The following is a 26,305-nucleotide window of genomic DNA, read 5'->3' on the forward strand; positions in this document are numbered from 1 at the left end:
GTGAAAGCGTTGTTCGACCCCCAAAGGGGTCATGACCCACAGGTTGAGAACTGCTGGTCTAAGGGGATTTAGACCAGCGGTCGCCAACTGGTGGTCCTCGGACCACTAGTGGTCCGTGAGGTCCAAAAGGTTGGCGACTGCTGGTTTAGACAGTCTGTCTGTCTTGCAACATCGGTGTGCAGGTGGGGGAAGGTGAGGAGGCGGCGACAGTCACAGGACTGCAGACTCCGCTCTTCTCCCTTTTCACTGCGTGGAAATAGGGCTTTGTGTTTGGTCGGGTGACATGACAAGGTAAAAACAGTAGCTCTCAAATTAGACTTTACCTCAAATATCAAAGGTCACGGAGGGGGGCAAGGATCCGCCGCTCTGGAGTCTGTGCGTGTGCACTTGGCATGCTTGCTCAAGTGGGTCCCTTGTCACCCCGCCTGGGCTCTCCACAGCTCCTGGCAGCCGGCACTGGTCCGAGGGGCACCACAGCGCCTTTGTGTCCCTTGCTGACACTCCGGCATTGTGTTTTTCTGCCCATTAACCAAGGATAAATGACCTAGATATTGTGCCTATTAAAGCCTCATTTTTCTCGTGCCCTTTTGTTCGGCGGTGTACCACATTATCAGACGCCGCACACATTTTTAAGTATCCTCAGTCACAGATGCCCTTTGGAGGGAGTAATAGGAGGGTTTTGTGTGTGGTTCTGCGGAGATATCTGGAGTGGAATTATGTGCAGGTAATTTAAGGCTTCCCTTCCTGTCTAGTCTGAAGACAACCGGGTTAGCGCCTCACTAACAGCTGATCTAGCAGAAGAGGATATATCAAGAAACTGTACAAAGGCCAGAATGCTGTATTTGCATCTATTGCGAAGACAAAAAATAGAGCCAACACCAGTTCCCCTACACACTACATCCTATAATTACATTTCTGCATATCATGGGTCACTTTTATTAAAAGCATCATTACTACAGTTGGCAGCAATTTACAGTTTATCTTACATGATAGCAGTTTTCAAAGGAAAAAATAAAAGGACATCACAACAAAGAAAAACAATACATTTACAAAGTCATGTCTGTAAACTTCAAGGCTAGTTTAGAGCTGAGGTAATGCTGTTTTAGCTTTGTGGCTAAAGTAACAAAGTCCTTTAATTTAAAAAAAAAGGTACCTGATTCTCTAGTCTCTCACTCTTTTATTTATTCATCTATTTATTTTGTTTATACCAGTGCATTACAAGACCACGAGACAATGGAACTGTAGTTCTATCTGGCGAGAACCCTCCCAGTAGGTTAATTTCCAAAGGGACCCTTCACATTCAACAGCTGCCTTATTATTGCTGCGCCTCGGGACGGAGACGTTCACACTAACGTGGAGATTGTCAGAGTGTACGGATGTGTGTGTGTGTGTGTATGCGCGAGTGTGGGCACCCCAGACAGTCAGAAAGGGAAACCAATGAGCAAGTATGATATGTACGGTAAATTTCATCTTGACCTTCACAGCAACGAAATTAAAATTAAAAAAATTAAATATATAACTTCATACTTCCTTCGAGCGGCGCGTCCTTCCATGAGTGCCGCCCCGTTACAAATTGCTCTTTATTATAATACCAATGGTACCAAACGAAGAGGAAACGAAGCAGAGCATTATGTAAGTTTTCCTTAAAAAGACATGATCACCTCTCAAATTTCATCTCTCCTAGGGGTAATAAATAATGCACTGCACAATACTTAAGGACCAAGATACCTTTTGACACACCTGTATAACATGACTTGGGCTTTTTTTCTTCTTTTTTTTTCTTTTTGCTACACTATGTTACAGAACAGCTTATAAAACTAGGTATGAACATTAACTGTGAGTGTAAACAGTAGGACTACCACTTGTCAAAAGTTTTAAACACTTGAACGGGAACTGGGACTGGTTACTCGTCATTCTCATTGTTTTCTAGTTCCTCCCCGCCATCCAGCGAGTCCAGCTCTTCACCCTGTGCTATTTCGTCTTCGAGGACAGAGGACTCCGCCGTCTTGTCCAGGTTCTCCTCGGCGTCGCTGCCCTCGAGGTGCTCCTCTTCCTGAAAGGCCGCCCCCTCGGCCTTGTCGGGGCCCTTCTCCGCGCCCGAGCCCACGGTGTTCTGCAGTCCTGCCAGCGCGGGGAACCCGGGCAGCGTCAATCCTCCCAGCCCCGGAGGTAGAAACATGGAAGGGTAGAAGAGGCCTGGGGCCATGGTGGACAGGAGGAAAGGGTTGAAGGCGAGCGGGTTGGAGGGCAATCCGGTCGAGGCAGTAGCAGCACCAACGGGACCATTCGCAGAGTCAGTAGCCGAAACAGCGTCTGTGCTTTTCTCGGGGTCTTTGCTCTCCTCCTCGTTCTCGTTGCCCTTCTCCTCCCCCTTGGAAGTGCCGTCGTCCGGGTCTCCCTGACTGGACGCAGTAGTGGTGTTCCCAGCAGCAGTGGACAGGGGGCTGTTGAGCAGCCCGCCCAGGCCGAACATGTTGGGCAGGCCCGCCATGCCCGGCAGCATCAGGGGCAGCACGGCCGCAGGGTTCTTGGCGTCGCCTCCGGCCGCGGCAGCGGTGGCCAGTCCGGGAGGGAAGCCCATGAGCCCTGCCAGCTGGAGAGACTGGAGGCTCTGGAGGTTCTGAAGGCTCGTGAGGTCCATCCCCGCAAACAGGCTGTTCACCAGCAGAGGGTTGATTCCCGACGTGGAGGCCACGGCGGCAGCGGCGGCCGCTCTGGCGATTTCGCTCTTGGGCCTTCTTCCTCGTCGGCTCGCTCCTTCTCCCCTCACCACAGGTCCAGTGAGAAGACGGTCAAACATCGACTCGGGAACAAAACCCTGGAGGAAATGGAGAGGCAAACAGTGGCTGCAGAAGCTGCTGAAGAACACTTACTTTCAATGGGGCTCTGATGACCTGAAACCTGACGTTCTGAACGGAAATACACAAGCGATTATTTCCACTCTCAAAGCTCAAATGGTAAAAATTAGGACAGCAAAATCTCTGTATTTTAGCATCACATTGGCTCACGGAATTGGGCTGAGCTGCACAAAAACTGTCAAAGGCTACTCTGGAGTGAGGTAAATGGCAACCTGTCGCACCCAGAACGGAGGGCTACTCAGAAACGCGAAGGAACAAACTTCTGACTGAATCTCAATGCAAGTGAAACAAAAGATTACACACTCTATGCTCCTGTTCATGACATCCTCAGAAAAACAGAACTCTGGGGATGGAGAACAGATCAGCCGCTGTCAGGGCCAGAGGTGTGAGAGAGGAACACCAGGGATTCTGGAACCGTCTGCATTGTGGTTATGGTGGCAGTTCACAGGCCATCCATGTTTAGGACTAATATTACTAGACACCAAAAGAAAGATACACTGCTTTGCTGTATACTTCAAAACAAACAAACAAAAAAGAATCAAGACATCATTAACACATTAATTTTAAAAAGAAACTAATAGTGAAGAAAACTCAGAATTGCTGTATTTTTTATTTGTTTATTTTAGGGATTTTCAACAGTGTGCCGCAAGAATTTTTAAAACATGTAATACCTGACTACTTAGTCAGGGCACTGACCTTTTTTCCCATAGACTGTCAAATAAAAAACTGACACGAGCCAACACAACAATAGCCGTCCGGTGTGAATGCCCTGTCTAGAACTATCTATAATAAAAGCGTAATATGCTAATTAGATCGGACAGCAGACGATCTTCTGGATGACCTTCTGGACGACCTTCCGGACGACCTTCCAAGACAAAGCCAGGGCTGGGAGGGCCGAGTCTCTTGCACGAATTTCATGCATCGGGCCTCTAGTACATATATAAGTCATATAATAGAGTTGTATCTTATTGGTCATGTCGCATAATAAGGTTGCCTGTGATTGGTTAATTCTTGGTACCAAAAATCCTGACATAGAAGTGTAGGCACCTGATTTTTTTTAAAAGTTACCTTGGAGCAAAAAGAGTAATTGCTATTTTTGGTAAATAAATAAAAATTATACCTATTTCTTTTGTCAGATCTGCTAAAAAAATGTATTTTTTGGTGTGCTGCAGAATTTTAGTAATTACTACTCTATGTGTGCCATGAGATGAAAAAGGTTTAAAATCGCTGGTTTATTTTAGTATCAGAAATCACAATTAATCTTCATCCACTCAACCACCATGAACTCCGCTCCACAGGTGGACTGCTGCTGGGTCTACCTGGGGCATCCCTCCTGGAAGCAGCTCACCTCCCAGACTGTGAACGTGCATTTCCACACAATCCTCTTAAGCCAGAGCTGTTTAGTTAACACACTTCGGATTAATGATGTAGACACAAGACACGATGTGTTTATGAGATGTGAAAATGATGTATTATGTCAATTCTTTTAAGCTATTCTTTTATGTCTTTCTGTTAAGGACCAACAGAAAATAAAGAAAAATTCAGGAAAGCGGTTGTGCTGAGATGCCGACACGCAGAGCTTGTACTTACAGACTGCTTAACGATGTCAGTCCAGTCAGGAGCAACTGCAAACTCAGGGTTTTCTTCCAGCCACCTGGGCAGATCCTTCATGGGAGGTGCCATCGCTCCGCCCATCTGGGGAGAGGCATGGGAAACGTAAGTCCTGCCCTCTCCCCTCCCGTCTCTCTCTCTCTCCACATATGCACACACATACCATACACATATACTCTGAAAGAAATGTGATTTTTTTTTAATAAAAATATCTCAGGCTAAAACATTTCTTTCTGGGATAAGAAATCACAGAGAACGAGTCCCCTTCCCACATTTACCTTCTTTCCATTTCGTTTATTGACGACGGGCACCCTTTCCTCTCCTGTCAAAGTGTTTATATCCAATTTGTTAGGGTTTCGACATCTATGTCGTTTCTGTTTCGGTTTCTGAAATGAGGAAAACAGCACATCCGCATTCTTCTGCAAAAAAACAAAAACAAATGTCTTTAGTAAAATTGCATTTAATACTTATTTTTTTCCTGTATAAATAACAAACAATCAAGTCATCTTCAATTATTATGGAAGCTTCAATAATTATTTGATTGCCGAAACCGGTTTGGCTCAGTGGATAGAGCGTCGGCCTGTGGACTGAAAGGTCCCAGGTTCGATTCCGGTCAAGGGCATGTACCTGGGTTGCGGGCCCATCCCCAGTGGGGGATGTGCCCTTCCTCTCTGTAAAAAAATCAATAAAATATATTTAAAAAAATAATAATAATAATTATTTGAATTACTAGAAACCATACTTTTCTTTGAAAGGAAAAAGTCCTCCTATTTTCCACTCTGTACATTAAGGCACTAAACAAACACATAAGCTGAGAATCTGCTTTGCCTTTTATCTATCAATAATGCCGCTTTAGTAGAGTCTCTTCTTCAAATGTTTTACTAAGTCATGGTATTTTTAAAGGAAACTTTCTCTGATTTCTATGTAGTGATGGGAATGGATGCAGAGGTGCTATCACATCTGTGACAGGACTGTACATGAGGAGAACCAAGCGAGGGGCACAAGGACCTGCAGGAGGGCTGTTCTGAGTGGCAGGAACTCAACTCATGCTGAATTCAGCAAAATCCTACACTGAAGTGTTTAAAAATCAATCACATAAGCGTGGAAGTAACAGATTTGCGCCACTGGCTAGTCAACAGTTTATGTGACCAATCTTCCTTCCCAACCATTTAGACAGGCGGAGCGGCCAGGTATCAGCTTGTTACATGGACGTCTGAAGATGTAAACACTACGTAAGCACTATCTTTGGCATTAGAGGATGAAGATGATGAGGTCTGAGTTCATCTCAGACATAACTACTAGTTAGTTGCTTAAAAAAGCAGCTAATGAAGTCGTAGGCTGCATTAGCTGGTCACATCTCTGCAAGTAGTATCTTCACAGCATTCTGAGTGGATCAGACCTGGGCTGGAGACCAATGCAAGTGCATTCCTGAGTGTTAGCCCAATAACGAGACCACCTGGAAACCAAGCCAGGCAGAGAATAATTGGAGAACTCATGCCTGGTTGGTGAGAGATCGTGAAAGAAAGAAAACGCGTGATAGGTGTCTTCAAATAACTGCAAGGCTGCCCTTCCCGTGGGATAGACCTGAAAGCTAGTTTCTCTAATGTAGAATCATATAATAACAAAAACTGGGCAATGATCGCGATGAGAAGACATTCAAGCTAAGAGCAGAGGGACCAGGGGTTTCTATGTTGAACAAGAGAACAAAATGGACCGTGCTGGCGAGATCCCTCCTACTCCAAGCTCCGTAACACTTACTGGTACGTAACTTGGCATATCAACAGTGTAAGCAGGGTTCAGCTTCAGCCATTCAACCAAGTCCTTATTTTTAGGAGCGTCATCCCCCACCAGCCTCGTCCCATCTTCGAGATTTATAACAGGGATCCGTGTGTCGGGGTCCAGCTGTCCAGGAGAAGGAATGTTTCGTGTTGGTGGGGTCTCTATATCTTCTTCGAAAGCTTTGGTCACCTCAGCATCCTCCTGCAAAAAGTTGACAATGGTCTGAATTCTCACAGGAAGAAAGAGATTCTGGCAACGTCCTATCCCAAGAAAAGGCTATCCTAGCACAATGGATATTTGCTCAAAAAGGGGGAAAAGTTACTTGCAACAATGTCAGTTTTGGAACATATTAGAAGATGAAACCTTAACATCATGCTTCACACTACAGAATTAGTAATTAGGCAGAAAATGCATAGGCTCCATGTTTGAGATCTTAAGCAAGCACTAGGAATGCAACATGGGCAGGGTAGCCTGAGCCTCCTCTGCACAGAAGGCAGCCTCTCAATCTCTCTCGAAAACCCATTGATAAACACCATTGAAACATTTTTAATTGAAGAAAAGTTCCCAAAGCCAGTTTATACATAGCTTTTTAGCACTGAAAACAGTACAACTTCGCTGGTGGTATGAAATTCTGTGTTGGGCTTGTGTGACAGCACTGAAAGATCAACTTCAACCCAAGTCTAGGCTCTACCACTGTGCAGCCACTGGTCCTCAAACTGGTTTTGCAACCTCCCGACATCTTTTAAGTCAACTCATTTCTCCACTCCTACTGCTCCGACTTCCCACCCATATTACTGCAATATTCCTAAGTGGGCTCCCTGATCTAGTTCTGCCCCACCCTTCTTTAATCCAACCTTCACACTGCTACAGTGAAGTCAGTTTTCTAAAATGCATTCTTCGTAGTTCAAAACCTTGTCACACTCTCCTATTTAATCTGTTGTGATCATTGAATCCCCACCACCTCCAGTATAAAGCCCAGGTTCTCACATGGCAATCGAGGCCTCCACGACGTGCATCCCACATCATCTCCAAGCTCATCTCTGCTGAACCTCCCCTCCTCACCAACTCCCCAGCCAACAGCTTTCAGCTCATCAACCATGATAGGCTCTCTCTCTGACCTCAGGCCCTTTGCACATGCTCTCTGCAGCCCTCTTTTAAAATGACCAATGTCTACACCATCTTCTAAACTTAACCAAAGCATGACCACCTTTAGGGATCCTTCCTCATCCGTTTCTCCTAATACCGTCCTCCCTCCATTCCCATTCTTCCTTTGGACTCATGAAATACTCCAACCATAGCTCATAACTATGATGCATTATTATCTAGACACTGAGTTGTCAAGTGCAAGCAAGCTCCTGTCAGGCCTTTACTCTCGCACCCCGGCGCAGAGGCAGGGCCAGCTCCCACAATGTTGCTGAATGCATGGTGGCTGCACCTGACTTTTCATGGTCTCCAGTTTGAGTGCTGACACAATGCATAACCCTCCACAACACCAAAACAACAGTAAAAAAAATAATAATAGTATATTTTTTTTTACAGAATATTCTCTAAGATCTATTGGGAATTCTGAGCTAAATCTAACTTTAGAAAAATAAAAATATCAATAAATTCTTAGGCACAACTTAGGATATATGAAATGAATAAAATCAGCCTTAAGTTTATAGGTATATAATTACATTAGGGAAGTAGTACTGGTTGCAATGACTGTTAATTCCTGTATGTGCCATGATTTAAATATTAAACACAAGAGTAAATGAAAAGAAGTGTGAGCTGCAGAAACCCCTCAATTTGCTGATGTTGACAAAGAAGGGATTTTCGGTAAACACAACCTGTCAAAGTGTTAACAGGGTGGTTTTAAGCAGGAAGGTCAATCACTAGAGATACAACGTTGGGGAGCACACACCTAGAAACGGCATTTCATCTTCTGGAACCATCAGCCACAGCTGATCCACTACAAGACATATTTTCACAAGCTTCTAAAAGAACCATATGCTCAACAAAAATGACCATTATTGCAACTGGCACACTGATCATAAATTTTGAAAATTAACTTTAACCACCTGGATGTTTCTGTTTTACTCAGACCTCACCAGGGGGTAAATTCCAGTAAAAGCTATTTTGCAATTTCTAGACTTTAATTCAACCATGCCTTTTCCTACCCTTCTAAGTTACTAAGCTTTCTCTAGGTTGAAGAAATAGAAAATGAACAAACAATTACAGGGATGGAATAATATGAGAAAAAAAACATTAAAATCAACAACTGCTTCCCTCACTTTCAAACTGCAGTATTTCCCAAACTGTCCCACTGCCCGGGGGCAAGGGTCCCAGGTCCCTGACACCCAGGCCCTCGTGAACAGACAAGGAGCACCACTATTTGATTCAGGTTTCAAATCAACAGGCAGAAGATACCTAGTACTAATCAGCATTTAAAAAGAAGCCGCATGGAATCAAGCACCTGGGGTAATTAAAACCCTCGTCATTTTCAGGCAGCACATTTTTAGGTGGCGTGGGTGACACAGATTAGGGAAGAGAATTTTGATTACACTGCCCTTGTTTCCTTTGAATTGAAAAAAAAAAGTAAAAATCACATATATTTCCTTTGAACCTAAACAAGCACAGATCATTAGGCAGTTAAGATTTTTAGGAGACTTGCGATCCCTAACTTTGTATATGAATACAAACTTCGAGTCAGAAAATAAACATGTATACTAATCTAGTAAGTGCCAGGCATCCAAAATATCAGTATTTTTGAGAGCAAAAGCTTTTCCGCCTCAAGAATTCAGAGATGACAACATCAGGCTCCGAAGACCATGTTTCTGTTTGGGCTGGTCTCCTGAGAGTAGCCAGTATAGCAGAGTCTTGGGAAGAATAAACCTTCCAGCCACACCTGGTTCAGGCTGGGTGACCTGCATCACTGCTCAACACAACGCCCGCTCAGAACCACGGCTCTGCTCATTGTAATTCTATTTCCCTGGTGGAAGAAGCCAGCTTTAACACTGCATCTCGGAGAGGAATGCGGGCCAGCGCTATGGGCAGTGCGGGGGCCCTGGCTGTCACGTGGGCACAGACAACGGAGTGGGCTCCTGCACTTACTGCACTCAGTGACGTCCGTTTGTGGCTCATGAAAAGCAGATCGAGGCCCTCCACGTTTTTCCTCCTCCCCCGCCTCCTCTTCATGGGGGGCTCCCCATCCACGAGGGAGCCATTGAGCAGGTGCCTCGTGGGCGTGCGCGACAGGCCCACCTGCAGCAGCTCCATCTGAGTCTTAAAGGCATCGGACACTGGCGTTGAGACGTTAGGCAAGATAAACTTTGAAGTAAGAGATGAAAAATTTGAGGTAGAGCTTGTTGCCTCTCTGGAGGCCTTTGATAAATCTACAACTTTTTCTTGTCCATTTTCTGAGACCACCTGAGACTCCCGAAGCTGGGCCACCATCTCCATGAGGTTTCTCCGCTTGGCAGCTCTTTCGGCCTCGATTTCAATTTTCCTCCTCCTCCTCCTCCGCTGGCGAGGGACAGCGAGATTGAGAGCATCTTCCTGTTGAAAAATGCCAATGAAACAATGACCCCAAACGGTCTGTGCTCCATGAGCTGGCTTTCACAACTAAAGAACAGCAAGCTTAAGGCCTGGCCAGTGTGGCTCACTGGTTGAGCGTTAACCTATGAACCTGCAGGTCAGGGTTCAATTCCCAGTCAGGGCACATGCCCAAGTTGCAGGCTCAATTCCCAGTGTGGGGCATGCAGGAGGCAGCCAGTCAATGATTGTCTCTCATCATTGATGTTTCTCTCTCTCTCTCCCTCTCCCTTCCTCTCTGAAATCAATAAAATGTGTGGTGTGTGTGTGTGTGTGTGTGTGTATGAAGCGTAAGGAATTAAACATTCCTGACTGTGCAACAAGCTGAGGAAACAGCAGCCATATTTCTAGTAGGACCAGTGAAACACAAGCTTCCAAACTGAGAGGAGATTTAGAGCTGAACTTGAAACTGCAAAAACAAATCGCGCTGACCTACCTTTGACAACTGGGGAGAAGTGGTGAGGTCCTCGCTCCCGCTGACGCTGGCCTGGCCGACTGCGGAGAGCTCCGCAAAGCTCCGCTTCTGCAGGGGGCTGTCCACGGTGGGCGGCGTGTAGCCGGGGAGGAGGCCCTGGAAATCAAACATCTGGCGCCGATTTACTGGCCATTTGCCTTTCAACACCGCTTCACAGATATTGTCTAATCGGTTTATCATTACTCGATCCTGGAGGGAAAGGAGAAGTCGCATGACATTGCAAGAAAGACCTGGTCAAAATTACCAGGTAAATATTTCTTTCAAGACGCTAAAGAGTATGAAAGATTTACAAGTCAATTGGCGGGGAAAATGTCAAAGAAAATAAAAGGTAAACAAGCAAGCAAATAAACAAATTCCACCCAGACTGCCTGGCCATGGTGGAAGGTACTCAGGTGGCTCCAGGACAGAAAACCTAATGTTCTGCGATTATGAACACAGAACCACATAAGTTAGCAAACACTGCATGGCCACCACCTCTGAAATGCCCCCCTATTTTAAAAGTAACTTTTACTCAAGCTAAAGAATGATGGGTGCATGTCAGCAGGTAACAACGGAACCCTGCGCGTAGCTTCAGAGCCAGGCAGGATCATAGTCTGTCCCGGGCGGTGGGACATCATTAGCGTCACTATTAATAAAGTTCAGCATTACAAAATGGGCACAACCCAGGAACACCTAATGAATGTCAATTTGCATCCCCCACCTATTATTACTTCAAATTTCACTGAAGCGTGTACATTAAAAATTTCTAATTACAGCTTAGACCCAGTTTCCATAGATTAAACGTGCCTGCCTGCTACCATAGACCTGACTGATCCGGGGAACTCCCTTCCGTACCCGGTAAGGGAGACTAGCACAGCGGGGGAAGTGAGAGGGCATGGAGAGAAAAAGATGTCTGTGATAGGACACTTTTCAGTTAAAAATTTCACATCATTTCTTACGCAACTCACAGTACGAAGGCCAGCCTAGGGATGAGTCGACTGAAGCTGTTTTTTGTGTTGTTTTAAACCAGACAGCCCTGTTATGGTAATTAGGATAATTATTTCCCCACCCTTAAAAACAGACCCAAATTACATAAGGATTTATTATAAAATTATGCTAGTCAGCCAAAAAAAAAAAAAAAAAAAAGAAATTTCCACTTTGTTTTTGGTTCTAGATAACCACATTTGGAATTAACACATAATATACTGGACCAAATGGGTTAACAGCCCACCTTCTCCTGAGTGAAGAAGAGTAGCTTTCCAAATATATGAAACTTGTCTCAAATCTGAAAGTTCTACTTTAGACAAGAAAAAAAAATTGAAACCTAGCTTTAAAAGTCCACACATTTCCCTTTGTGCACTGTTGGTGGGATTGTAAATGGTGTAATCACTATAGAAAACAGTATAGAGGTTCCTCAAAAAATCAAGTCTAGAGCTACCATGTGATCAGCAATCCCACTTCTGAGTGCATATCCAGAACAGAAGAACTGGAAGCAGGATCTCAAAGAGATATTAATGCACTCATGCTCACAGAAGCACTGCAATGGCCACGGGGCATAAGGAACCCACATGTCCCAATGACGGGTGGCTGGGTAAAGAATATAGACTGTATATCTAAAATGGAATATTATTCAGCCCTAAAAAGGAAGGAAACCCGGTCACATGGATAAACCCTGAGGACATTCTGTTAAGTAAAATAAACCAATCACAAAAGGACGAATATTGTATGACTGAACTTACATGAGGCAACCAAAGTGGTCACATTCACCAAAACAAACAGTAGAATTGTGGTTGCCAGGGAGTACAGGAAGGAGCTATTTAATGGGTAAAAAGTCTCAGTCACGCAAGATAAAAATGTTCTGGAGAGCCACTTCACAACAATATGAATAGACTGAAGACTACTGATCTACACACCTAAAATTGGTTAAGATCATAAATTTCACGTTATGTGTTTTTTTAGCCAAATAACAAAAATTTTGAAAAGGTCATATATTTTATATCACCAAAGGGTTAGTCTGTTGAAACAATAATCCATATACAGGATAGTACAAGATTACCACCCTAAAAACCACAAGGAGCTAAAGGTCCATATAAACGGTTCTATTTCTTATTATCCTCCCTTCATGTCACCTTTCCATCCTATTACAAAAGTATTTTACTGATTTTTTTTTCCCTTTGGGTTTTCCCAGATCATTCTTTAAACCATGAGAAACATCTACAGTCTTCAGACATTGTGTAACGTTTACCTTAAAATTATTTGAAAAACCAAGCTCGAACAATTTCTTCCACCCACTCTTTAGGTCAACAAAACAAAACAAAACAAAAATTAACCCACCAACCTTAGGCCAAAATGAGAAGGCAAATGTTCTTTCATGAAGGAGCTGAGCTATCGACGGATCCCCGTCCTCCATGTAGAACCCATCTCGGGTCTCGTCCCTGGCAGTGCTCATGGAAGCATTGCTTTCTTCATCAAAATGCTTCCCCCTAGAGACAGCTCCTGCTGAGAAATGAGTTCATGTGCATGACTCACAACCAGAATATCACGGAAAAAGAAGTTTAGAAAGGACACGGTGGAAAAAATGGAATGCCGATCCGCTCCGTTTTACTGAGTCCTACACTATGGCCAGGAGGGTCTGGGGCGTTTTATAGATCTTTCTGTGTAAAGCTTGCACCAGGCCTGGCATGGACATGCCCATTCCCATCTTCCAGACGAAGCAGCAGAGTAGCTTAGGGGGTCGCATCGCTAGTCACCTGACCCTGTGGCAAGTGCATCTCAGAGGAGGCTGAAGGACAACCAAGACTGACTCAAGAACCCATGTCCCCCACACGGGAAAAGGGGCTAACCTGTCTGCTAAGTTCTAAGTTCCAGCTGCAGCAGAACTGTACAACATGCCTGACTTTGTGACTTACAAAGGAAACCGGTTATTTTTAGATTCCACTCCTACCTGTTACTTCTGAATTAAAACTGTATCAATTAAGCATTATTTGTTTTAAAATAACTCAATATTTACTCAGCGAAGGACTCTTCTCCCACACATTTAATTGTCAAAATTAACATCACTTGGGCCCAACCGGAGTGGTCAGCTGGTTGGAACATCACCCCATGCATGGAAAGGCTGCTGGTCTGATTCCTGGTCAGGGCACATAGCCTGGGTTGTGGGCTCAATCCTGTTGGGGCACGTATGGAAGACAACTGACCAATGTTTCTCTCGTATATTGATGTCTACCTCTGTCTCTCTGTCTGTCTCTCTCTGTCCTCTGGTGAGGATTAAACAAATAAAATCACTTGGGATTTTTAATACACCGCTACTGTAAAGTTAACCGTTATCCTTAATCCAGAAATTATGTATTCATAAACCTCTCTTGAGAGTTCAACTTGTTCGAAATATCATGTTTCCGTGTCTTATTAGAGCAGAACATACAAGTAAACATAACCTAAAATTATCCCTTCACAGAAGAAATGTGCACTAAAGAAACAAAAAAGAGCTTTTGTCAGTGGCATGAAAACTCGGCATGTCGCCACTGCGGTGCGGAAGGAGGGGCCGGGGGCCAGGCATTACCTTCAGGCTGGGAAGATTCTTCCGACTTGTCATCATCCTCCAGCTTTTCTTCCTCGTCCTCTTCCGAACCTTTCTCGGAAATTGACTTGGGCCCTGAATCTGCGCCGACCTCCATGCCTTTCAGCTCCTGTTTGACAGAGCTGGCCTCGGCAGCACAGTCCTCCTTATGGTCCTCGTCCCCGCCCTCGGGTTCCTCCTCCTCCGCTTTCATGGCAGGTTTCTCTTGGGTGGCCGTGTGTTCAGGCTCCTCCCCTTTGCCCTCCGTCTGTCCCGTCCCCTTTTCCTCCTGAATATGAGCGGACGCGGACGAGACGACTGCCGGAGTCTGGCCAAATCCCACTGCCAGTGGGTTCAAGGCCGACATATTGCCAGGCCCTCTGTTCTGCGCGAAGTTTTTGTGCGCATCCAAGAAGGACAGCTCGGGGTCGTTGAGGATGTGATAGTCTGTCCGACTGACCCCATGTTTAGCAGCGCCCACCAGCAAGTCTCGGTCGTGCCGTCCGCACTCCCACCACTCCGGCAGGTCCAGGCTCGGCTGGCAGAGCTTTAGCCTCTCCCCCAGTTGAGGGTGATGGAGAACCTGCTCACGAATTTTCCGGAGCAGTTCGATGCGGTAGAGAGTTCTAGAGGCACGCTCTTCTGTGATGGGCTCGATCATGGAGAGGTCTGGAGGTTCTGAAAACATGAAAATAATCATATTCACTTGGGACAAAACCGAAGCAGGCCTTCAATTGTTCACTCTCTTATCTTTCACTTTACTGGCCTGTTAGTATAGAACTTTTGTTATCAATGGACCTACCATCATCTGGCTTGGTGGGCATTCGACACACGCGCCTACACATGGCCACAAAGCAACTGAAGTATTTCTCCAGGCTTTCATCAGACTTTTTGTCCAGTCTGGCAAAGGCTCGAAACTGGTTCCAATCAAACTGCTGTTTCATGGGGTCAAAAATAACCCCAAAAGTGGATACCACACGGTAAAAGTCAGCCTCTTCTCTTCTCGTCCACCTGTCAGAAAAGAAGACATTGGCTTGCATTGTACTGAGTGAAAAGGCTCCCAGCATATTCTCTCTTTTCCTCTTTTGGCCCAACCTTAAGACAGGGTACTTATTTTGGGGGTTGGAGGCAGACTGCTTCGATGGTCATTGTCTCCCATGTGATTCCTGCCTTTTGCAGGCCTAAAAGAGCAGCGCAGAGAGGAATGTGCCAGGAGTTGAGAGTAAAACCCTGGAAAAAACTCACTTTTGCCGTTTCTCAGAGATTATAGCTTCCCTTTCCGCTTCCAGTGCTCTCACTTCCTCCCGAGGCCGCCGCCTCCGCCGGTCGGTCTTCGTCAGGGCCTCCTGCCGCAGCTGCTGCCTCTTATAGCTGCGCTGATAGGCAGTGATGAGCCGGCGCAGACGGGTGGTCAGGGTTGAGGTGTTAGGCCAGTCAAGTTGGCCTAACTCAGCATTGCTCTCGCTGTGCTTGCCTGGGGAAGTGGGAAAAATATTTTTTTGAAATGTGCAGCTGCAATCTTGCAATACCCAGGATTTCCCATCACAACAAGGTGGCTCATTAACATTCAAATGACAGTGTGGGAAAGGGCATCAGAGTGCCCTCATTTTGAGAATGTTAATAAAGAATAATATTAGTATGGAACTTATAAACCATTCCTTTTTTAAATCAATCTTACATAAAGAAATACTTTATGTCATGAACTACATTATAAGGGTGTTCTCATGTAATGTGACAATCTTGAGCTTAAAAAAAATCACATTAATTGTTAGCTAATGATTTAAACATTACGCAAAAAGGTCGGTATTTTCTGTAAACCGGCACTATTTCAGACACTTGGCACATGCCCCATTTCCAAGAGATATATTTCTTTCTTTTTTTAAGAGATATATTTCTAAAAATGCGTAAAAAGTTTTCACTAACTGGTATAAAGCAAATGAATAGATTCTCTTATTCCAAAAAATAGTTATTTTATCAAAGAAATGCAACATAATGAAAAACCAACACTAAACAAGAATTTAAATTATTCCCAATAGAGAGGAGTCGGTGTAGACGAGATAACGCTTTGAGATCCACCACCCCAAAGCCCAGAGGTCTTTGACACGCCGCCGCCTGCCGGCGCACCCGGACTCCACTACACCGGCACCGATGGAGCCGTACCTGTGGTGCGTAGTTCCACAGATTCTTCCTTCTCTTCAGGAGGAGAATTGGCAAATTCCTTGAAAGCAACGGGAGAAACGAAATTATTTTAATCTGGGTTTCATTTTGCTTTATTTTCTAAAGAAAATTAACAAGCCGTATATGGGCACATAATATTTTACTGGTGCTATAAACTCAATATACTCAAATTCTTACATCTATTTCATCCTTGAACGGCGTTCGGGTTGGTTTATATTCCGGGTCTTCATCTTCTCTATCAAATTCTCCCCTATGTAAAAAGTTTTAAAAATGCTTAAATCATACCGATAGGAAGAGACTGCCTAATGCAACTTTTACTTCTGTGTTCAATATCAAAAGCCATTCTATCAGTATTTAAAACAGGCAGCCGTGGAGGGAGGAGGTGTGGGATGGCTGGAGGGAAGGGTGGGGGTGTCGTCATTTGAAAAAGACAAACAAGTTTCAGATTATCTAGATACTGTATCATGTTTAAATAATCATGATGACATGTACCCAGACTATACTGGTAAACATCACTTAGTTCAAATCAGACGAAACATAGTACACTGTGCAGTGGCAGTGGAAGAACTGAACGCTGCCAATAGATGCAACACGAATGTAAAGTTTATTAAAATTTTAAAATGTCCTTCTTACCCATCACCGCCATCTGCTAGCATGTCTGTTCCTCTCTGCTCGGCAGCGATGGCCTTGGCATCGGGCATACCCACTCGTTCCAGGAAGCACAGTGCGGGGTCCGCGCGCATGGAGTTGTACTTCTCGTAGCCTGTGCCATCCCCACCAGCCCGGAGGACACACACAGAGACAATGAAAGGCCCGTCACGAACAGAATCACAGCACCACAACGCGCGGGCTTCATTCCTTGTACTTAAAAGAACCCTGATTTAGCAGTTGGACCACTCAATTCCAGGGCAGATTTGGGGGGGGCCAAGTTACATTCCAGGGACGTTATCAGAATGACCACACATACTAAGGAAAACAGGTTCCACCATAACTGCGAGATGCCTGGGAAGATTTCTGGCCCTGTTTTCCCCAAATTCTAATTTTGCTTGACATTTAAAAGACTTCGTAACGTTTCCTCTATGACCTCCACAGAGGTAGGCCACGTCCACCCCATCCTCCTCGTGAGCAGCCTCGGTTTTTCGGGACCTTCCACCGCCAGCTGAAAACCCGCTACGTCAGGCCAGCGAACCTGTCTTATTGGGTTTGGGATGATGCATGTCAGTAAGATGACACTGTTCCCTCTATGGCTTTCAAACTGCAATTTGCTCTTCGACTGCCCATGCTGACTAGATGGGAAATGGCAGATCCCAACAGTGCCGTGCAGGGAAATGGTTTTTAGGCTGAGCTCACAGAACAGGGCCGCGCACATAGGCAGAACAGCACAATTCAATTAGGATGTGTACTACAACCCGCCGCCCCTAACTGCTGTAGAGCCGCAAGCCAAACTACAATCACGGAAGGTTTTATAAGCCATCATTCTCCCCTTTAGTCAGGCCGGGCTGCCGAGACTACCTCTTCGACCTCCAGAGAGTTGGGATTATAATCAGGAATCGCTCACTGTATATATCATGCCAGTTCTGCATCCCCAGCCTTTCAAAGTTAACAAGGCTGCATCCCACTCGGGGGAGCCGGGAGTTCTCAGCACTGACATTTGTGAAATATTGCTTGGAACAAAGCCCAGGAGGCACTTGTACAGATTAATAGCAGAGGTTAAGCCCGCCGTCCACTCTGACACGGGCTGGCAGAGTCGGCGCGGGAGCGTGCTGGGAGCAAAGTTTCGGGAGGGCTCCAGGACAGTTGGGCTATTCTTAAAACAAATATGGTTTGGGTTTTATTTACAGCCAAGAAAGAAATGTTTTCTTCTCAAACACTCAACAAACATTCAAAAACAGCATCTGATATTTACAGTTCATATTAGATTTTTAGTGCAGGAAAGTGGTCGATGCCAAGAGTCCTTTGGAACTATCCTTGTTAATATTATGACTCTGGGAGAGAGGATGCAACGAGCTCTAAACAGAGAAAAGGCCACGCGGTCAAGATGTGGTCAAGCGGACACGTCACTCACCGTGTTTGAACACCCCAATTAGGAGGGACTTATCTGCCTCCTTATCCCACCAATCTGTGGGGACCTCGGCGTGGAAAGGCTCGGGTATCCACACATCAGCGTCACTGTAAAGACAACCATTGTGTGATATTTAAAACAAACACCAATATTTTAAAAATCTCTAAGTAATTTGACCATGTGCCCGTGCTCATGTGCCCCCTTCCCACAATGAGCACCTGGGTGTCACAGAGAGGAGTGAGCAAAGGTTAAAGCAAAGGGCATAAGTCAGTCGCTTTCCACCTTGAGCAGAAATGAACACTAGCACCAGCGTCCCATTTTAAAGGTCGTGTCAGAACTCCTGTAATTTAGTTCACACCCCTTTACACACACACACACACACACACATGCACACACACGCACACACACGCGCGCGCACACACGCATAGGCTTTCCCCAATTTTCGCCACGTCCCCAAGCTCATAGGACAAACACTGCATTTGAGATGCAAAACAGGACGTGTGCTTCTCGTGGTTTATGAAGGTTTTGAAACACGATCCATGATGTGTTCCGACTACCCAGATGATGGCAGGGGGTCAGAGTACCCATGCGTATGAGCACGAACCTTGAGTCAGCACCCTCTAAGATCTTATCTGCCTGGTCTCCTATCACTTCTTGTCGTAGGTAGTACAGCATGCGGACACGCAGCAGGACCCTGGAGAGGAAGACAGAGGGGGGGAAAAGTTCTTAACTTCAGGACTGTTTGCCAACAGTGGCTTTTGGCAGCTGCTGCTGTTCATCCATCATCCTGCCAAGGCTGATTAGCCATGCTGTATGGTAGGCTTGAAGCGTGACAGATGGTGGCACATAATCACCTCTGTGTGGTGCTTTCTGCTGGCTTCCAACAGGCCTGCCTGGCAACCGTTCACACTGCACAGAGAGGGACCGAGCTCAGCCCAGCCCAGGCGCACTTCACTTCGTCCTACCTAGTGCAGCTTGTGAAGTTTAGACACGTACCCTACCACTGCCTCTGAAGTATTGAAGCAAGTTTGTAAACAACTGAGCAGATGGCTTTCAGTAACTGTTCTGCTTCATTATCTCATAAAATTTCCTCAGCTGCTGCCTTAATGCCATTTTTGGAAGCACATCAGAAGTTGTAGGAATACACACGATATAAAATCTGGTTTTACTACCTTACAATAAACCCTCAATATGGAATGTCAGGTTTTGCAGATTATAGAACTTTGCTTCCGAGAAAGGAAGATGGCAATTGGGCGTGGGTCTTCAGCTTCTCCCTTAAGGAATATTAACCATTTTTTATTCCTTCTGGTTTATATTACCTGGAAGCCTAAGTTGTCACTTAAAAAATAATAAAACATTACAAAGGCGATTAAAATATGTCTAGTTCATTGGAGCTCTCAGTCATTCTCAAGGAATTAGTGTTTAAAAGCCCTTGGAATTCTAGGAGCCAGATTTTCAATCTCACTTGGATTTCCTCAATGGCTTTGAACATACTTCTTTCAATAAAGCCCACCTGGGAACTCCCCAGGGCCTACGTCTGCTCCGAGTCTGGCATCTCCTGTCGGACAGCCCTCGTGGGCCGTCAGGACTGGTATCCGAGACTGCCTCCTTGGCCGTGAGTAGATGACAATACCAAGTGCTATTTGCCCAGCTGGGCAATCCCAACATACACACATTTCCCATGTACTCGCTTATTTTCTCTTCACCAGGACACCAGGATGGAGGGGGGGGGGGCGAGTTACAATTTCTACAATTTCCATGTTACAAACGTGAAAACGGAGACTAAGAGAAGACAAGCGGCATAGCCAAGGTCAGAGTCACCTTTACCATGGACCACTCAGAGGAGGCCCTCTGCTCCACCACTTCACACTGTCTCTCAGGACGTGGTAACTGTCCTTGAAAATACCAAATGACAACTTGGGGCAGCTTCACCACAACAGACCACTCCTGGTCATACATGGAACAGGTGCACCTCCCTCCACCAGGAGTCTGCTCCCGGTCAACCTGGGCTCCGGCGGGCAAAGGGTGGGGCTGTAAACATCTGAATACACTCCAAGGTAAACACTCACTCTGGGTAACGTTTTTTTATTTCTTTCTTTTGATAAGATTTAACCCTGGCTTGCCCAACTGACCCAGCAGAACAGGCAGAGCAGGCCTTTTCGGCTGCAGGCCAGTTCTTCTGAGAACCTAAGAGGATGCTCACCAGGGAACACCCCCACCGTGGGCTGGATTCGCTTTTATTCACCAAAACTTGGTACAGTGGCAGCGACCCTAACGGTTTCTCTTTCTTTTGGTAGAAGACAAAGTTTTCTACATCGGGAGGAATTTCAGTTACATGGAGACTTTTATGTCATCTTTTTTCTAGAGGAAACAATGCAAACCAGTGCATCTGGCCAGCTCAGTGCCCTTGAGGAGGACGTGGCAGTTGCCGGCAGGTTTACAGGGTGAACGGGAGGTGGCCGCTGACCTGAAGGAGTTCACACCTGTCTGACAGGACATCTCACACACGGTCAGGGAGGGCACCCTATGAACCAGGAGGTCATGGTTCAATTCCCGGTCATGGCACATGCCTAGGTTGTGGGCAGCCAATCAATGTTTCTTATCACTGATGTTTCTATCTCTCTCTCCGTCCCCCTTCCTCTCTGAAATCAATCAAAATACATTTAAAACAAAAAACAAAGACACCACCACACTGGACCTGAGGCCAGAGCCATTGTTCCCACACCTGACCAGGGTTCGAATGCAGAACTCACGAGGCTAATCACCCCAAGTTCACATAAACCACAAGGAAACGGAAGTTTTCCAGCAGGTATATGCGGGGCAGGACTATCATGCTACAGTAGTAAGGACAAAACAGTTTCTGAGGCACCAAGATGGCTGGAGGGAATGGTTTGGAAGACTCAAAATTCTCAAGACAGCGATCAAAGGGAGGCCCTGAAGACATTTGCGTTTAAAAAGAGGCGAGAAGCATCCGTCAGGGCAACCTGGGAGCAGCAGGTGTTCTCCAGGGTTATTCCTGTGAGGACTGAGACAGCCCCGAGAAGGAGGCAGGCGTCTGAGGTGGGGGGGTGGTCAAGGACAAGGGCGCCAGCCTCGTCTGTCCCTCTGGGCCTCCAACCTGGCACTGCCCCTTCACTAGCGGAGGGACCATACGTACCCGAGTCTCAGTTTCCTTGTCAGGGAAATAGGATAAAACAGCACTTCTCATGGCAGACAACAAACACTGTCTGTATGCAGGGCTAGGCACACTGCAGCACCATGTGCTCAGACTGTGGTGGCTAATTTTAAAGAGAGATGCACATACATTTCTTTATATCCTGCCTCCTCCAGCTGAGACCTTGCTGCTTAGCTCCAGCTGACGCACATGGAGAAGGAGTCGTGGAGAGGCTGGGGGCGTGCGCCAGGCAGCACGGCCAGGAAGGGGCAGTGGGCTCGGTGCACTGCTGACAATGAATAGTGCGCTCAGAGCAAGGGAAGAAGCAACATGTGGAGATGTCAGTTTAAGAAATAGAAGGTTAGCAGAGCTCCAAGCGGTGAAATAAACTTAGATTCAATAGTGTTCAATTATACAGAATCAAGTTCTAGAAATAAAGGTAAGGAATGCGGTTCTCAGCTCATAAGGTAAGCAAAACAAGACCAAACAACTGAGGAGCGATTAAGCAAAAAATAACATGATCATTCTCCAGCACCTCCCCTGCAGGCAGTCAGCTGAAGATGGGATTGTATAAAGCTAACCATATTCCTTGACACACACTGGTTAACATTTAGTTATCCACAGGTGCACCCGAGACTAATATAACATAATACTGAATGTAAGCTGTAATTGAAAAATAATATAAAAACAAGACTTAGTTATCCACAATGTCACAGCAGCCCTATTCACAACAGCCAAAAGGTGTCCGTCAACCCAAGTGCCCAATGGTAGGTGAATGGATAAACACAAGGTGGTCTTATCTATACAATGGAATATTATTCAGCCATAAAAAGGACTAAAAGTCTGACACAAGCTACAACATGGACCAACTTTGAAAATATCATGCTAAGTAAAATAATCCAGACACAGAAAGACATATACTGTAAATTTCCACTTATGAGGTACTTAGAATAGGCAAATTCATAATGGAGAATGGTGGTTGCCAGGGGCTTAGGGATGAGGAGGAGTGGCAGGCGAATCTTGGTCTAATGGTACAGAGTTTATATTGGGGTCAATGAAATGTTTTGGGGATAGACAGTGGTGAGGGGTACACAGCATTTTTAATGTAATTAATACCAATGAATTATAAACTTACAAATGATAAAATTTTAAAATTGTGTTAAGTATCTTTATCGCAATTTTTAAAATCAGCCCTGGCCAGTCTGACTCAGTGTATAGCGCATTGGCCCTTGGACTGAAGGGTCCCAAATTCGATTCCAATCAAGGGCATGTACCTTGGTTGCAGATGCGTTCCCCGGCCCTGGTCAAGGCGCATGCAGGAGGCAACCAATTGATGTCTCTCTCTCACATTGATGTTTCTTTCTTTTTTTTTTTCTCTCTCTCTCTCTCCCTCTCACCCCCAGCCCCTGCCCCCCGCCGCCTTCTACTCTAAAACTCAATGGAAAAATATTCTCAGGTGAGGATTAACAAAACAGTAAGTAAATAAATAAAAAATCAGTCATTTAAAGGTATGTCATCATATGACCTGGCATCATGTTTGAAGAACACTAGTTAAGGCTGTGCAAAGATAGTTACTACAGCTTAATAGTAACACACACACACACACACACAAATCTATACTTATGTACACACACATACATGCACACACATGTACGTACACATACACACAGGAACCCCCAAGCCCTCTGCCCCCCTGGACCACCCACTTGTTGCAGTGGTGCTTCAGGTGCTTCCGATAGCTGTCCTCCTGGAACAGCGCATCGGGGTTGCAGCCGGCCAGCCAGTCGGCGTCCTGCACCACCGGGTGTGAGCTCTGGGCTTTCACCTTCTTCCCCTTTCTTCCCCTCGGCACCGGGGCTGATAAACCTAGAATCATAATGGTAACAATAATGATGAGTATTATCTACATATAAAAAGACAGCGACCGGAACACCGTAACAACCGGAACAACCAGTTGCTATGATGCCCACTTCGGCCAGCAAACTGGCCAGATCGGGGGGTGGAGCTGGCCGGCCAACCTCCCATGGCCCCTCCCCGCAGCTGGCCCTGCCCCTGATCAGCCTCTCCCACCCCAATCAGGGGGCAGGGTGGCCAGCCAACCCCCCACAATTGGCCCACAGACTCTCTCTCCAGCCGGCCCTGCCCGATAGCACCCCCTACCCTAATAGGAGCCGGGGCCAGCTAGCCAACCTCCTGCAGCCCCTCTCCCTGGCTGGCCCCGCTCCTGATGGCCCCCACCACACCAATAGGAGGTGGGCCTAGCCAGCCAACCTCCCACGGCCCCTCCCCTGGCCGCTGACCCCCAATCGCCCCCCCCACCCCCGCCAACCCCAATCAGGGGCAGGGCCCACCAGCCAATTGCCCATGGCCCCTCCCCCAGCTGGCCCGGCCCTGATTGGAGCCCAATCAGGGCGGGCTGGTTGGCCAAGCTCCCGCTGTCTCCTCCTCCGGACAGGCCCAGCCCCGATCCACCCTGATTGAGGCCAGGCCGGCCGGACCCCACCCATGCACAATTCATGCACTGGGCCTCTAGTTATTGTAATAATAACAGAAGCTTTCTACAAGCTGGCATCCAGGGCAGGGAAACAGGGGGTCTAGGCTGTGCTGCAGGCCCCGGGCAGCCTCTGTGGCCCTGCAGCACGAAGACAACCTACCGGAGTGGTTGACCAGGGCGCGAGTCTGGCCGTCGGCCGTGGGCGTGATCAGGTCCCAGATGAAGCTCTTGATGTTCTCGTCCCCCTTGTAATGGGTGAGGCAGTACACGAGGATGGTCCTGCAGATGGTCTCCACATCCTGCTCAGTGAGCTGGCGTTTGTAGCGTCCATGGGAAAGGATGTCCGTCCACCGCCCCCAGCTGCAAAGCAAGCATGCAGCATGCACAGGTGCCCTCAGTGTCGGTCGGGGCTTATTTCACAGTCAGGCAGCGGGGTTAGGACATCTTGGGTCAAAACTCTCATGTCTATGGGGTTCCCAGGCACATGAAGATATTAAATGTGGTTCTTTTCTCTTGCTAAACAATAACAACAAAAACCTGGCAATATTTATGTGAAAGGAAAGCAACCCAGGGCCCAGCGTGAAAGCCTCCCATCCTAGCGCAGGCTGTGGTCCACAGCTCCTCAGTGCAGGACGGGCTGACACAGGCTTTCCCTCAGACTCAGACGGGCAGCCACTCTGAAGACGAGAGAGCAAGCAGGGCCTGGACGCTTTACACTCTCACAGCGATGCTGCAGTCATGGTTTGCATGCTTTGATGCTGACCAACCATTTGAAATGAACAGGGACTCAAGGTGGGTGTGACAGCCCCCAGTCAGGGCTGAGAAGTGTGGTTTCATCAACCCTAAGGGGTGCCACCATAATGAATGAGAGGCTGTGGACAGGCTCTGGTTTCATTCTGAAACAGAGAACACAACTCCAAGTCCAAGAGCACGCACAGGAGAAACGTCCCGCCAACGCTCAGGTCCTCATGTGAAACGGGTGGAGAAGGGACTGTGGCTAGAACCAGGCAGATAGCACATTGCAGGGGCTGACCTGTCTATTTAGGATTACAGTCTCGGGTTTAACCCAGTGGCTGTGCTCTTTCTCCCGTGTGCTGTGGAGTGAGAACGTACAAAAGACAAGCAGATGCGGTCTGAGCTGTGCCTCCCCCAGAGTACCGCTGACCGAGCCCCTAGGCTGCCTCCTTCCCGCTGGTGGAGTCTCAGCTGAGAAGCACAGTGCATGCCCAGAACGCCCTGCCTCTCGCCCTGGCTTGGTCCCCTCTGGCTTCTATGAACCTCTCTCAGCCCCCAAATTGCAAGGCTGGCCCTCACCTCTAGGCCTTTGGATACACTGCCCTCCCTGTCAGAAACTCTCTTCTCCCCCCACTCAAGGTCCAACACTCCCTCTTACCCTGGCTCATTCAAGATATCCATCTAGTCACAGACTAATCACATCACCTTCTGTGGAATTCCTCCTTCTATTGCCTGAACCCCAGAGGCAGAGAGAGAATACCTGAGCTGTGTCTTAAAGGAGAGGAGACATGCTTCTACACTCCATTTGCACAGAGCTCCCAGCCAAGCCATTTACTGCTTTCTGCTGTTCACCTGCCTGCTTGAGGTGGGGCTGTGACTGTCCTGCTCACAGCTGTGTCCCTGGTGTCTGAGAATATCCTAGCACAGTGCCCAGCACATAGTAGGTGTTCAACACCTAGTGATGCCTGTGGGAGGAGGGAAGGGCTTCACTAAAATACAGTATGCCCTAAGGATACTTCTTAGCTTCAAGAGTTATTAATATGCTCCATTTCTAAAGCTACCGGCAAAATTCTCAACTTAGATCATTCAGCTGAAACATGGAAGTAGGTGCAAAGGGCTTGGGTGGAGAGTCTCTCAGCTGTGTGAGGACTGACAGGAAAGGGTACACAGCTTGCACAGGCAATAGGAGAAGGGACCCAGCGACCACACACAGGATGAGCTTTCGTTGAACTTCATTTATTCCACAACCACTGACTCAGCACCCACTGTGTCTGCCGGCACTGCACTCTGCCCCGAGGACACAGAGAGCCCTGAGCTGCTAGCTGGGTGTCTAACAGGAGAAGCCGCCACTACGTCGTCATAAACCAACATGCTCCTGAATGTGGTGGAAAGTACAGACCAGGTTTTCTGGTGCAGGGTGCCAAGGGGACACCTACCCTGGATGCCAAGGACAGGGGGGGTTGGGCAGCTCAAGCCTGCGTGTGTGTGCACGTGTGCGTGTGTGTGTGTGTGTGTGTGAGGGGGTAGGTGGTGGAAGGGGCTGGCTCTAGGCAGCGGGAAGAGAGATGAGACAGAGCGTGGCCCATTGAAGGAGACGAAGAGGTTTGTCCTCACAGGAGTTTGGACTGCCCATGGGAAGGGCCAGGCCAGAGCCCTGTATGCTACATGAAACAGAATGTTTGTATTTATTCTGCAACTAATGATGACTCACTGGAAAAAAACAATCGAAGACAGGATATTGTCAGATGTATAGAAATGCCATTTTGGTGGCGGTTTTGTACTTGAGTGGAATTTGCCTCCAGTCTCACAATAGGCTAGAGACCTCTTATTATTTACTAAGCACCTCGCCCT

At 46.8% G+C, this 26,305-nt stretch overlaps 1 protein-coding gene across 4 annotated transcripts in view; it reads right to left on the minus strand.

Moving 5' to 3' along the window:
* Nucleotides 1–822: 822 nt before the first annotated feature.
* Nucleotides 823–26,305, minus strand: part of CHD7 (chromodomain helicase DNA binding protein 7) — a 122,971-nt gene continuing 97,488 nt past the window's right edge. For 3 of the 4 annotated variants that reach the window (XM_014544098.1, XM_014544099.1, XM_014544101.1), the window contains 17 exons: nucleotides 23,880–24,079; nucleotides 22,932–23,091; nucleotides 18,676–18,765; nucleotides 18,075–18,178; nucleotides 16,643–16,772; nucleotides 16,187–16,259; nucleotides 15,992–16,049; nucleotides 15,077–15,305; nucleotides 14,634–14,842; nucleotides 13,835–14,509; nucleotides 12,614–12,774; nucleotides 10,258–10,485; nucleotides 9,342–9,785; nucleotides 6,228–6,449; nucleotides 4,748–4,888; nucleotides 4,449–4,553; nucleotides 823–2,818 (listed from right to left, as the gene is read on the minus strand). In XM_014544098.1, the coding sequence (XP_014399584.1) occupies nucleotides 1,904–2,818; nucleotides 4,449–4,553; nucleotides 4,748–4,888; nucleotides 6,228–6,449; nucleotides 9,342–9,785; nucleotides 10,258–10,485; nucleotides 12,614–12,774; nucleotides 13,835–14,509; nucleotides 14,634–14,842; nucleotides 15,077–15,305; nucleotides 15,992–16,049; nucleotides 16,187–16,259; nucleotides 16,643–16,772; nucleotides 18,075–18,178; nucleotides 18,676–18,765; nucleotides 22,932–23,091; nucleotides 23,880–24,079 (4,144 nt within the window). In that variant the 3' untranslated portion in view covers nucleotides 823–1,903. The remainder of the gene's footprint in view (nucleotides 2,819–4,448; nucleotides 4,554–4,747; nucleotides 4,889–6,227; nucleotides 6,450–9,341; nucleotides 9,786–10,257; nucleotides 10,486–12,613; nucleotides 12,775–13,834; nucleotides 14,510–14,633; nucleotides 14,843–15,076; nucleotides 15,306–15,991; nucleotides 16,050–16,186; nucleotides 16,260–16,642; nucleotides 16,773–18,074; nucleotides 18,179–18,675; nucleotides 18,766–22,931; nucleotides 23,092–23,879; nucleotides 24,080–26,305) is intronic. The other variant, XM_014544100.1, reaches the window with a different exon arrangement.

This window comes from Myotis brandtii, unplaced genomic scaffold (assembly GCF_000412655.1).
Source record: "Myotis brandtii unplaced genomic scaffold, ASM41265v1 scaffold351, whole genome shotgun sequence".
NCBI lineage: Eukaryota > Metazoa > Chordata > Mammalia > Chiroptera > Vespertilionidae > Myotis > Myotis brandtii.